Raw genomic sequence first — 13,356 nt, 5'->3', positions numbered from 1 at the left:
ACCTTCTAAAAAAAAAAAAAAAAAAAAAAAGTGCACCACGTTATCTGTCTACCTGTACAGGAGAGATGGCATCCAAGCTGCTAGCACTGGGCGGGCGGCCTTTTGGCATGACTCCAGGCGGTGGCTGTCTCGCCTTGTTCATGACATTACTGCAGTTAGCCACCATGGTCAGGATCGTCTCCGACAGCTCCTGAGAAACGCTCCTAGAACAGAGAAGTGGGATAGTGAGCCACATAATCATTCGTGAAACTAAGGCCCGTGAATTATTTGGTTTTCCTGCAGAAAGTGGGGCCACGTTTCACAAATAGAAGTTGCAAAACAACCCCAGGAAAAGCTACATTTTGTTATTTGCAAAATTTGCATTAGAGAGCATGTCCCAAGGGAAACGACTACATTTCAACAGAAAATTTTAAACTGTAGCCCTAAAAATTTATCTCCAATAGATTATTCCTTTGTTTTCAATAATCCAAATATTGCTTTACAGTTAGCTGAGCAAGTAATGACTTACAGAAAGCTGGGAAATGTACCTACGTGGCTCCAGCAGTCCTTAGAAAAGCAGACTATCTACAACAGTCTTTGTCTGCTGTTGCCTACATCACAGGCTATATACAGCTCACCCTCATGAATTAACACACACAATAACTGGTGCTATGAACCCGCCTTCAAATCCACTTCTCAAGGCTCCTTCCTGTCCCCAGACTTCACTGTTCATGATTATTCCCATTCTGAATCTCGTTACACATAAAGTCTATCCTAAAAAGGAGTTACAACATGACTAAAGCTTGATGACTACATGACTACATACTCCAAGACTAAAAAGGACGAGTGGTAAATACCACCACCTGATTCACTAAAATTCATCTGTCTATAAACTGAAAGACATGCTTCCTGCATTAACATTAAACCAAAACAGAGACAGGAAAAAGCCAACAGAAAACTCAAACTTAATTGTGCAATGACTTCATGCCTAAGAGCAGTTGGTACCTCTTTCCAAAGTATTCCATGTCTGACTGCCAGGTTCCCAAACTGGAAGGAAAGCCAGCTCTGCTGCTGACGTACCTAACCACAAACACACTAACACAACACTAACATTTTCCTTTTGGAAAATACAGCCAATTATTTACAGCTTTCCTGAACTTTTCTTCTACCTCTTCAGGGAGGACAGCTAAAGCAGCAGACTCCTTCCTGTAATGGTGCAACTATACCAAACACAGCTTTGTTAACCTTGGCTGGAGATTCCTCCTTTTAATTGAATTTTCACTAGCTTTTAGCGCACAGCTGTTGGAATGAGGGGAAGAGAGAGGAACCATGCTGACCATTACGGCAGGAAAACAAAGCACATATCAGCCTTCAGCTTTGGCAAGTATCCTATTACAGATTAAACCAAGTTAGGGGCTTCAAGTTGTCCAAAGCCAGTGATCCACCCTGTAGTGTGGGTAAAAGCTCGTCCAAGACATAAAGGAATCTGGAGACATACCATGGGTGTGCACATCTTCATACACAGCAACAAACATTTTATCAACTGCTTTTGCAAGTCATTTCCTTTAAAAGCAAGGGGCTTGGGGGGCGTGTATCAAAAAATGATCAGAAACATACCTTTAAAAAAACAAAACAACAAACAAACCCACCCATAGGGATTTCTGTTCTGAGAAAATGCAGCCAGACCTGAAGACAGAGCTCTGAGTACAGCACACGGTAGGCTCAGTATCTACAATATGTATTTGCCTGCACTCCAATGCCACAGTCTCAGAAATTCAAATGTATGTATGAGCAAGTCAGCACAGTTTTCCCTGATGCAGGAGACATCCCAAGATCATACAGCACTGCAGCCAACCAGGGAAAGGGTCGGGGGACTGAAGAGCTGAGTTCACACGTGGTTACCACCCTCAATCTTTTGCCTTTCCCTTTTTTTGTAGCAGTTAAATTTGAGATCTTTATGCTTAAATACTACAGCATCCTTTAGCAAATTCAAATTCCAGTCTGTTGTAGGCAGATAATATGACAGCCCACAATGAAGACTAAGACAGGGCTTACAACCCTGGAGTTTGATACGATACTTACGGTGACCAGTTAGGCCATTCGTGCTTTTGGAGCACACCACTAACGTTATGACCTGCCATCTAGACAGACTGAAGGTTAACTTTATCATGTCAAAAGATACACTGCTGTATCAAGATGCAAACATCACAATGTTTTTAGATAGTACAAAGCTGCAGGTTTTCACAAAAAAAAACCCAACCCTGTGCATTTGAGGTAAATGATATGAAGAAGAAAGTAGGTGTGCATGATTTGATAACTAGATCTTAAAGAAAATGTTCATCTTTTCAAGTTCTACGTAAAAATATATTCAGGCATCTAACCTAATCAGAGCCGTTCCCAGAAGAGACAGGAAGGAGAACTTTGGAACATGCATAAGGAGGAGAGCCAGGGACCACAGTCAGCCAGCTCTAGAGGAACAAACTGCCAGCTTCAGGGAAGCTCCAGCTTCCTGGAATAACAAGTTCACATCTCTTGCATTATTTTTTTTTTTTGTTTAAACCAATTTTTACAGAGCAAGGAAAGGCCTTTTCATTCCTCTAGGCACAGGTATCCAGAAGCCTCTTCCCTTCTTGAGGCAGGGACTGAGAAGGAATGACCATTCCCTGTGTTGACACACTTGGACTGTGCTGGACACCATGGCATGGAAGAGGCACCACTGCCCCTCTCAACTCACTGCAGCTCCTTGAGAGGAGGACTTCTAAGCAGTACATTACCCAAATCAAATGCTCGGTCAGCCTGTGGTACCTGCAACCACCCTGCCTTCATTTTAAAAACACTCAGTAATAAAAGGAACACTATTTCTTTTTGAAGCCTCATTGCTACGCGATGCCACAACTGCAGTGCTCACCAGTGATAAACAAGTTGCACCAAAAATAAAGTTTCAGCCACCAGGACCCTACATGTTCTAAGAAAAGTGTCTCCCTAAACGCAAAATGGGACAAGAAATAACTACAGCCTAATTAAAGAGCAGGCTCCTAAATCAACAGATTTAGGAGATGGCAGACTTCAGCGAATGAAGTGGAACTACTCTCCCAGACGTATTTAATATTTACTGCGATTTTAATCTCCTACTCTTTACAACGCCTGCTTCCATTCGTGACTGAAACATAAGCTAATCAAAGCAATTGCTTCATGAAAGAAATCCAGGCATTTTCTTTTTAAAGCTCAAAGAGAATAACTAATAGAAAATGACTGCAAGTAGGTCACATTCTTGCATAAAAGAGAATACAAGTAGCTATAAAAAGAAACCAAAAGCTGAGAGAATTGTGCCAGTAGAGAACTAGTGGCTTTTGGAATTAATTGAATAAATAAAACTCGGTAACACATCAAGATTCAGAACACAGTGACATTAGATGCAAGTCAAGTCTACAGTTAACTATTAAACTTCTAAAATCTGGACACAGTAGCAGGCAAAAAAGATGATTCCAAGTTAATTTGCGAACTGTAGTCTGAGAAGATGCACTTTGAGTTGAAAAACACCAGCCATCTTTTCAGTCCAAGGGGTGGGCTGCACCATTATATTTCACTAAAACTTCAAAATGCTGTTGCAGTATTGTAATTGCACAGGTCCCAGCATAAATCAGGAAACTCCTGTCTCCTAAAGTTTTACAGGTACCTCAAATTCCTTTGCAGTTCAAATACCAATTGTGACAACTCTGTGTTGACACTCATTTCTTAGAATCAACATGAGAGCCACGAATCATCCTTTGAAGACGTTTCTTTCATCTGTCAAGATAACACTGGCTAAGCCAAGGGACACACTATGAGATCAAGTTACACACACTCAGGCACGCCAGCCTCTTTTGGTGTCAAAATTTAACAGCAAAACCAGCACTATCTCCAGCCTTCTGTCTCTCTGGCTCATATGTTGCACTATGCTACACCTAATTATCTTTGAAAGACTGCTGCAGTTAAATACCACCTCAATCTGACAGTATTAGGAAGCGACACCACAAATATTCTACAACAGTCATTTTCACTATACATTAACACAGTATTTAAAAATGGATTTGTCCAAATTCAGCTCCCATTAGTCTTTCTGTAGCCTACCCCTCCCTCTAGCAGATAAACACAGCTCTCTAGGACTCACGTTTTTTTTTCTTCTGGACTTCAGCTAAACAATTTGACCTGCAAAAGATCTTAAGATATCTTACATCCTTTGACTACTTTGAGACAGTCTCAAATGAAGATGGCAGAAATTACACATGTCTAGTTGCAGTCTCAATGAGATTACAATCACCACTTACCACTTTTCTCCTACACATAAGGATTGCATTAGCCCTTTCTGCTAGGGTAGTAACCACACATGGAGGCATTGGCTTCACACAACCACAAAATCCTTTATACAGTCACTGTTTTCCAACACGCTGTCCCATACTGCAGTTATGGCCTATATTCCTTTTAGTCTGGATTACAACCCTGTATCTAGTTATTAACAACCCGGGGTCTGACTAACCAGCCAGCCCCCACCTCCCAAGATCACCTCACCTGTTTGATTAGAAAGACAAGAACACTCTTTCCAGCTCTTGTGACCTACCCTACAACAGAAGCTGCAGTGCAAAATTAAACATAATACTGAATCTATCCATGCAAACTTATGTACTCTCATTAACCCTGTCCTCCACATGAATTTCCAAACCGGCTGTGACCATGTGCCAGCAAATAAGCTGCAAGCAGACCACACGTTCAGTGTAAGCAACATAATCCTTACCCAGCACAAGCTTGCAGACACGCCAACATAGTCGCCAAGGTTTCAGGAGGAAGCTGAGCACTTTTGGGTTGATCTTTTTCTGGAGCAAGGCCACCCAGGATAGATGGACATCTTCTCTTTAAGAAAGTCATACAGGCCTGGATGAAGGGCTCCTGAGGAAGAAAATGTTATCTTAAACTCCCAAACTGCATCCAAGCCACTATTTCAAACTTGGCAATTGCACCATGGAAAGCATCGCACTAAGCTATTATAGTTCAGTGAAAATGGTGAACTATCAGACCATGGACACTTTCCACAACTTTAAAGCTACTTATAAAATTGTTAAAAGTGACTTAAGCTAGTCACTGATAAAGTGCAGAAATAAAAAGAAAAATCCTGCTTTACCCCATGCTCCCGAATTTTATCTGTGAGCCATTTGTCAAGTTTGAGGTATTCCCGTCGAGAGGCAAGTGCAGCAAGGTCAATAACAAAGGCAAATGGAGTACCATTTAGCAGCATTGACAAGGCCTAAAGAAAAGAAATCAGAAGACTACTAGTGAAGACACAAGGATACTCTTTCTCTTCTTTCTAAGCCCCACATACTTTTTAGTAAAGAAGTCTTGCTATCACATGCTGCTATGCTTTCTTTGTCAATAAAGAGATTGGTACTATCAGCTTGACTTACAGCTCGCTCGTGAGACAAATAAGCAAGAGCTCTCGTTTGAAAGCACGACCCTACCTTCTTTGAAGCGACCTTGCGCTGACAGCTTTAAATTCCTCTACACGAAAATCCACCAGCAAGTGGCTGAGCTACCAAGTTGGTACTGCAACAAAATTAATCAGAAGAGCCTAGCATCTCCCTGCAAACAGACCTCAACCCCTTCAGAGCCCCTTTGAATATATCTGCTCAAAGCGTTCGTTTTGAACGGAGTGACTGCTACAACAAAACTGACTTCAAGCAGCAGTTGGTGCTCTTGCACTTTGAGACACCCAATTATTTTGCATCTCACTTTAGGAAGCAATAAAGGCCTCAAAGAAGTCAGTAACAACTTCCAGTCTCTTTTGCGACTACATAAACAACTGAAAAGTAGTAGTATTCTTAAGAAATCCCCGTTCCATAAAGCTTAGCAGTGTCACCTTCACACAGATGTCTGAAGGGTATTTTCTACATTCCCATTTCAATGGTATTCAAGGTTAAAACAGTCAAAGCTCTTCCTGGATTTACAGTACACTCAAAGCAAGCAGTTCTATTATACTGCTTCCCAAGTTACTTGTCAGCTAAGCCACGATAACCAACTCAACTGCAAACACCAAGTAAAATGTCTTGGGTTCACAACTGGACAGGCTAGAAAGCATCGGTAGTCAGATACCGCGACTCAGCTGAAGAGCGCTTAAGTCACATGAACACAGGCTGTTTTGGTTTGTTTTAAAATGAGGTACAGCAGCAACAACTGAGTTCAGACACGCTTAAACAACATAATCCTTACTAAATTAGTCACATCTAAGTTAAGCTTAGCCTTTGTTAAAAGATGAGCAAGTCCGCATAAGACGTCAGAGAAAACAATGGCAGTGTTTTGCAGAACTCACCTTCAAGTCTTGTGCCACATCAAGAATACGTGACAGTTTTGCCTGGTCATACTGCTCCCCTCTCATGTACCATTCTGCCATCGCATGCATGATAAGCTGACGAATCGAAGGAGACTGACCCTAAGGAGAATTAAATGAGGATTGTACTTCATGCCTCTAGGAAAAGGATCAACTCTGTGAACATTAAGTAAGATATTTTACTTCGAAAGCTAAACATGCAAACATTTTCTCTTTAACTTCAGAACTTAGCTTCTGAGTTGGGCTCTTATGTGCAATAATAAACTACCCAGGAGCTACCACTAAAGGATGGAGAACTACTACAAACGGTAAGTATGTACATCCCCATCTCTTTCCTGACACTGTACAGATCTAATTCCTCTCAACTGCAGAGAAATTGCTTTCGGAATATGCAAGTCATTTACACAGTGTTATGCCTGACAATATCCTTAAGTGAGAATTGCAATGTCACACCTAAACATGGAAAACAGCATCTAGTTCTTTGCTGACACAGGGGCAATTTTAAACTACAGAACAACTAAGATTTTGATGGCAGCAAAAGTTTTACTTGAAGGTTCCCGCATCTGGGGAAGTGACACATCCTCCAGTTGTGGAATGACAGCATGTCACATGGCAGCCACAATTTTGTACTTTATTCTGAAGCCTACCCTGGGGAACAATTGCATATCCTGCCATTGCAAGACCTTATGCAACAAGCACATCACTTCTATCCTATCCCCCATTCTTCAATTTAAAGACTTTAATCAGGAAAAAGAGAAAACGTTCATAGCACTTCAGCTAGCAAATAGCTTTAATTTTGCAGTGAATGTGGACCAAGCCCTCAGAAGTCAAGCTTATCATTAACTCTACTTTACTTGAACAGGGCAAGATGTTTCCTAATGCAGATTCCCTCCTACCCTAGAAGCTTCTTCTGCCTTAAGTTTCTTCTTATAACTCCTATTTGCTTAACTACCAGTGGACACAATGATGAATGCCACACCAAAAAGCAAACCCATAAGAGTTTACTCATTTGCCCATTAAAAGTATGGAATTTGCATACATAGTTAACCCTGTAACAAGGAAGCTCGCTTTGAAGGTCAGCAGCCAGTCCTAAGTTTGCAGAAAACACCCTAGACTCTTAAAACTCACAGCATAGGTGATTTCTTTATATCTTTTAGCAAGTACAACAGAGATTATTTTGGTTCAAATCTCCTCACCTCTTACTGCTTCAAGTTGTTACATTTTAAACCTGTTAGGTTGAGACTTAGGTAGGGGATTGCTGCTGTTTTGGGCTTTTTGGTGTTTTGTTTTTGTTTTAAATAATCAAACTTTGAACAACTTTGGTTAAAACCAAAAGCTTAAAAAAAAAGTCAAACTTCACTGTAGTCTCTCTACTTTTCCAGGAATATTTTCTCAGTGAACATGATTTCTTTGTTCTGAATGCATTTCCCCAAAGAAAAAATCACAACAGTTTGCTTCAAGACAGGTAAGAGACCGCTCATATTACTTTGCACAAACCACTGATAATTTACCTCTTGGGTTTTAAATTACCAAGTTCATAGGCCAATACAAGCATCGTTCTAACTGTTGAACCCATTTAACAAGCTTTCAGTTACATGAACAAACTGCAGGCACGCTCCAGTGAAAATTCTCACCTGTCCATGCCACGCATAGTGCAAAATGATGGCAGAGTTGGGATGGTTACCAAGGAAAATTGGCATGAGCGTGGAGATGAGTTCGTGGCGCAAGGTATGCCAGGAAGTGTTGATCTGCAGTAAGGCCAATACCAACATATCTGGGCAATGCTTGATAGGAAAACTGAAGAGCTGCTTAACCTGCTCATACTGTCCCACTTCTGCCAATCGTAACAGAGATTCAATCAAATCCAGGCTCTTCCTAACAAAAGAAAAAAAAAAAAAAAAACAAACAACAAATAGACAAGTCCCCCCCCACAAAGTTACAAAGTGGTTAGCTTACAGGCTCCTGGATTCAAGCATTTTGTAGCAATAGCCGTAAGATGATATAAAGTAACATCTACTGCAAACAACCTGATAGCGCAGCTCTTACCACATGCAATTAGGCCTACAAGAACATCCTTTACCATAAAAAAATAACTCCCTTTTTTTTGCAAACCAATTTAAGAGCTTAACAGCTTCTGATTGTTAGGGAAGAAGGAAAATTGAAAACTGATGTTGAAAAAAGTTCAGCTTGATGTGGGTCACCTGGATAATTTATCTTGAGAAATACTTCCAGAAATGGAATACGCTTTCTAAAACGCTGACTCCCAACCTGTGAAACTTAGTGAAGATATTCTACTTGCTTTGTCTGGTTTAAACCATTGCCACCTTCTCCCACTTTACCCGTAATCCCCATCCTCCAATTCCCTATTTTGGGCCATACAATGGAAACAGAAGCAAATATCTTCACTGAAATCAGCTACGCAGCTTTATCAAAAGAAGGGGCGTAAAGGTCAGCTCAGAAAGTCACACTACTCAGCTTTATGCACTAACTCAGCAATAGCTATATAAATTTACTACTTAAATGCCAGGACTTTTCATGCAAGTAGAGCAAGTTTCTCTAATGTCATCCTAGGATAGAGACTTAAATTCATACCTCCTCAATCCCCTCCTCTCAGGTCACAGTATCTGCCAAAATACATTAGCAGAAATTCTCCAGCCAGCCAGAAGACTCCAATAAAAGCGAGAACTGGCAGTATTTTCAGATATTATGGAAATACATAGGAAGTTCTAATAATACAGCAACTTTCACTGATCAAACATGAAACAAATACTAATGGCTGATCTATTGGGAGGTGCACATAGCTACAAATAAATCTGGCTGCATGACGATAAAGCCATGTTTGACCAGACAAGCAATCTTACTCTAAACCTAGGCAAGAAAAGCAACTGAGAGAGCAGGTTTACCATGTAGCAATTTCTCGATTGTCATCCTCTGGTGGTGCTTTCAGGATGTCTGTGGCAACAGTATGACAAGGGTAGTCAGCAAAACAGAAGATGTCGGGGTTTATGAGGGAATGTTGAATGAAGGAGAGCTGGAATAGAAGACATCAAAAATAGTTTAGATATTTAAGAGTTTCAGTTTCCTTCGACTTTATCAACTGCCACATTTATGAGAATGATGCACATCAAAGCAGTAGAGATGATCCAGGATTTATTATCGATGTGTTTTATTTAAGACTGAACCTCACGCTTCTCCTCCCAGGATTTCTCAGTGTGACAGATACAGGCGTGCTGAGGGTACTTGTTTGCACCAAGCTGCATTTTTGCAGACAAAGCTGTAGCCTTTTTGTGTAACCAGGTAAAAACCTCAGAGCACAGCCATACAGCAACAGTTCTACACTCAGCTGTATCACATCAGAACTCTTCTAAAACCAAAGGCCTTATCACACAGGTAAAGCAAGTGACCACCTCTTCCCAAACAATGCAGACACTGTTCAATGAACAGACTGTACTTCAGTAATGAACCCGAGGCCTATGCCTTACAGGCCAAGTTCAAGTGTGGCTTGCCTAAAAATTCACACTGCCAACCCACATTTGCCATTCAAGACATTCAGGAACTTCACAAGCATTGTACAGATAGAGCAGAAACATTGGCAAACCTACCTGGCCCTCTGCATGCTTCCAAGGTCTATATATGGCATTAACTGGGAAAACTTCCATGCCCAGCCCTCTCTGGATGCCAAACACTACAATATGCAGGCCCTTGCTGTCACGAATCTGAAATCCTGGGTGGTCCAATTCATAGGTTACTACTTTGAAGTCCAGACTAGGATTCTGAAACCAGAAAAACAAAAAAAGCAGTCAGCCTTGAACATTACAATGTTCAGTACTGTCTTGTAAGAGCCCCTCTTCATCAGTATTTTATCCAGCTTAGCATCCACTTGACTTCTAGTTGAAAGCAAGGGTTTTGTTTAAAAAAAAAATTTAGACCGTTGTGAGAACTTGATGCGTGTTTGAAACTAGCGTGCAAGACCACACTGCCCCCAGCACTACAGGCAGTAGCTGCCTATCCTTCCAAACATTTCATTAACGAGTTTTTTAAAAAAAACAAAACAAAACACCCATACGCATAGCTCCTTTCTTCACACACTAACTCATTCCTTTTGCAGGCTTCCATATGGCCTCCAATAAAAGGCAGAAGGGTCTGACCTGCTGGCAAGCAGAGCTTGCTTTTCCTTTTGAAGAATGTACACTGCAAGTACTTGCAAAGCACCTATTAGATTTCAGCAATAGTGTGAAACCATAAAGATGAGGGAGCTTGGAGAGAACTGTGGCCATTGTGGAACACAGACAAGTCCTTTCAGAGATAGGCGAGCACCAAAACCAAAGCTAGTTGTATGCTGCAAGATTTAGAAAAACAGAACAGTGACTCTTGCATAGATTAGAGAGATTAGACAGGGAAAAAATAATCACACAATATAAGGTAGGCAAAGGAAATGGTACTCCTGTTTCGCTGAGTTAATTACAAAAAATGCTGCTTTATAAAAAAAGCTTCCCTATTTCTGAAGTGTCATCATACACAAGAAGCATTTAGAGTTTTGGAATGAGTAACCACAAAAATATTTTGTTTCATTTTCATCATTAATGCCTACAGTGAGAAGCTTTTCAGAACAAGGTGCCTGATGCACAAAGCTTTCTACTGTCAGAAATAAGTTCAAACACAAAAACCCTCAGAAAACACATGCTGGAGCACTGTGGAATAAATCTCAAGTTGCATCCAAGTTAACCATTCAGGCAGCTTTTATTTCCCACAATTCCTCAAAATATTCGTGTTCATGGGGAAAAAAATACCAATCATTTAAGTACAGCAGTGCAATTCCATTAATGAGATTCAAAGCCACTCAGACTGCCAGGAGCATGAAAAGCTTTATCTTCACACTGAGACACGCCCTTCTTTCAGATGTTCTGCATAAAAGACCGAGATGCTCACAAAACTTACCAGCTCTTTAAGAACATCGATTAAGACCTCCACATTCCAGGTATGGGCTTGTGCGCCATCACTTTTATCTTTCCCGTCACTCCAAATCCCACTGCCAGGAGCCGAAATAGACTGCAAGTTAAATGCACTCAATCAAATACTTGTTAAAATAAAGCAGTCTCAAAAGCCACTAGGTACCAGAACTCCCTGCCCTATGAAGGTAAGCAGAAGTTCCGACCAGTAACGACACCAGTTGCACGCTTCTGAGAACCTTTCATTCAAGAATGTATTATAGATATTTCCATCAGAACAGTCAGAAGCTGAATAATAAAAGCAATTTTTAAGTTACTAGAGGCTACTAACTAGCATTTTCTGCTGATTAAAATATATGTAAGCCCCACAACAGTAAGCCACTCACTTGTAATGGAATACCATCCGTCAACCCCGAATGAGTTCGGGCCATCATCCCCAAAACCCTGGCAACCTGGGCAGCCGTGACTTCCCGAACACCAAATTGCATGATTATGTTGCGACATTCTTCAACACTAAGATGCAACAAAACAGAGAGATCTCAATACAGAAGCAGATTTCACTGTGGCACAACATAAGACAGACCAAAACAAGACCTGTAAGTACAGCTGGGACAGCCCAGATTGTTGGGAGAAACTAACTGCAGACTGTAAAATACGATCATTTACTCAACTTCAGTTATGTTAGTCAAATTATCCAACATAAAATTCTAGGACAAGGAAGAAGACAAATTCAGTGGAAAGTCTGTGCCAATATTTCCACGAAACGCGGTGTGCCACGGATTCAATTCAAAGCCAGGTCTACTTAAGTGAGAGATGTTTCACAGACTGTGCTCTGTCAAAGCAAAAGCACAGGGTAGGTTTGGCACCATTTTGTTAAAAGCACTTCTGTGTATTGACCTGTGATACGGAGCTTCAAAGACTGAAGTTTTCTGCTAGTTAAAAGTGAAACAAAGGCTCTGAGAATGCACGTTTCAAAGCGATGTGCACTGTTCAGAAGGTAAGCTGGGAAACAGTATGTCTCTCAAACCGATGCAAGCCCTGGCGTCTCTGATCAGAGGTCATGAGCAAAAACCCTCAAGGAGGCAAAAGAGCAAACAGTGAGAAGATGCTTAAGTTTCAATTTTAGAACTGAAGGCCTTTTTTGCAATTTTTGTTTCACTTTTTGAACACTTCATCATTAGGCCAACAAGTTCAGATTTATACAGCATCAGTATAGATTAGGAAAAAGGTTTTATTAACAGGCCTGTGTTAAAAGGAAATTATTTTCAGTATCTTCCAACACATTTGTACTGTGTTTCCATACTTCACTGTATTAACAGAAACTTAGATTAATATCTTTGAGATTTGATCACCTCCCTAAAATTGTCTTTTAAAACACAGATTCATTTACTTCTCTTAGCTTACGCTTAAGTGAATCTTCCTTTTAAAAAAAAAAAAACCCATTTCGTTCATACTGAGGGCTAAGACTAAGTCCCTCTTCAAAACCTGCCACACTTGCCGGTTCCTGTTATCACCATCAGTATTAGAGCACTACCCTTAATCCTTAAAAACTGCATGCAAAAACTGAGCTGGATTTGTGCAGATAGCAGATATACAGCAGGAAATAAACCCTTAATATACTCAAATCTTCAACAGACAGCTTCTGACTAAAATCTAGCTTCTCCTTCCCCTTTTCTGGTACATATTCCAATTCACCCATGTATATAAACAAATAGCCCGTGTAATGCAACACGTGTACTAGGTGCTATGAGATCTGCAGTCCTGCTGACACTGCTCCTGCAAACCCTCACAGCTGCAGGGATGACAGCCCCTCTCCCACAGCTCCAGCAAGGCAAGCTAACAGAGCCACCCAGCTAACATTTCAGACTAGGGACAGACAGCAAGAATATGGAACACTAATGAAGATGTGGGTAATGTACATCTACAGATTCACCCACAAACCCAGGCCAAGTTTAAGACAGCTGTATTTTTACCAAAATAAGCCTAAGCAGGCAAAGACTGATGGAGCTGTCAAGATACTCGGCTTTATTGCCAGCAATTCACTATCATAATTGGATTCTACAGCTACAAATA

At 40.8% G+C, this 13,356-nt stretch overlaps 1 protein-coding gene across 1 annotated transcript in view; it reads right to left on the bottom strand.

Annotated features, from left to right (window-relative positions):
* Positions 1 to 13,356, bottom strand: part of CNOT1 (CCR4-NOT transcription complex subunit 1) — a 61,173-nt gene that overhangs the window by 32,667 nt on the left and 15,150 nt on the right. Inside the window, exons 9-17 of the mRNA XM_082489665.1 lie at positions 11,670 to 11,796; positions 11,273 to 11,383; positions 9,937 to 10,107; positions 9,238 to 9,365; positions 7,969 to 8,209; positions 6,317 to 6,436; positions 5,135 to 5,257; positions 4,751 to 4,902; positions 53 to 203 (exon numbers count right to left, since the gene is read on the bottom strand). Of these exons, the coding sequence (XP_082345791.1) occupies positions 53 to 203; positions 4,751 to 4,902; positions 5,135 to 5,257; positions 6,317 to 6,436; positions 7,969 to 8,209; positions 9,238 to 9,365; positions 9,937 to 10,107; positions 11,273 to 11,383; positions 11,670 to 11,796 (1,324 nt within the window). The remainder of the gene's footprint in view (positions 1 to 52; positions 204 to 4,750; positions 4,903 to 5,134; positions 5,258 to 6,316; positions 6,437 to 7,968; positions 8,210 to 9,237; positions 9,366 to 9,936; positions 10,108 to 11,272; positions 11,384 to 11,669; positions 11,797 to 13,356) is intronic.

Source organism: Vanellus vanellus (genome assembly GCF_965231255.1).
Source record: "Vanellus vanellus genome assembly, chromosome: 12".
Taxonomy (NCBI): domain Eukaryota; kingdom Metazoa; phylum Chordata; class Aves; order Charadriiformes; family Charadriidae; genus Vanellus; species Vanellus vanellus.
This window is presented reverse-complemented; position numbering and strand designations above follow the sequence as displayed.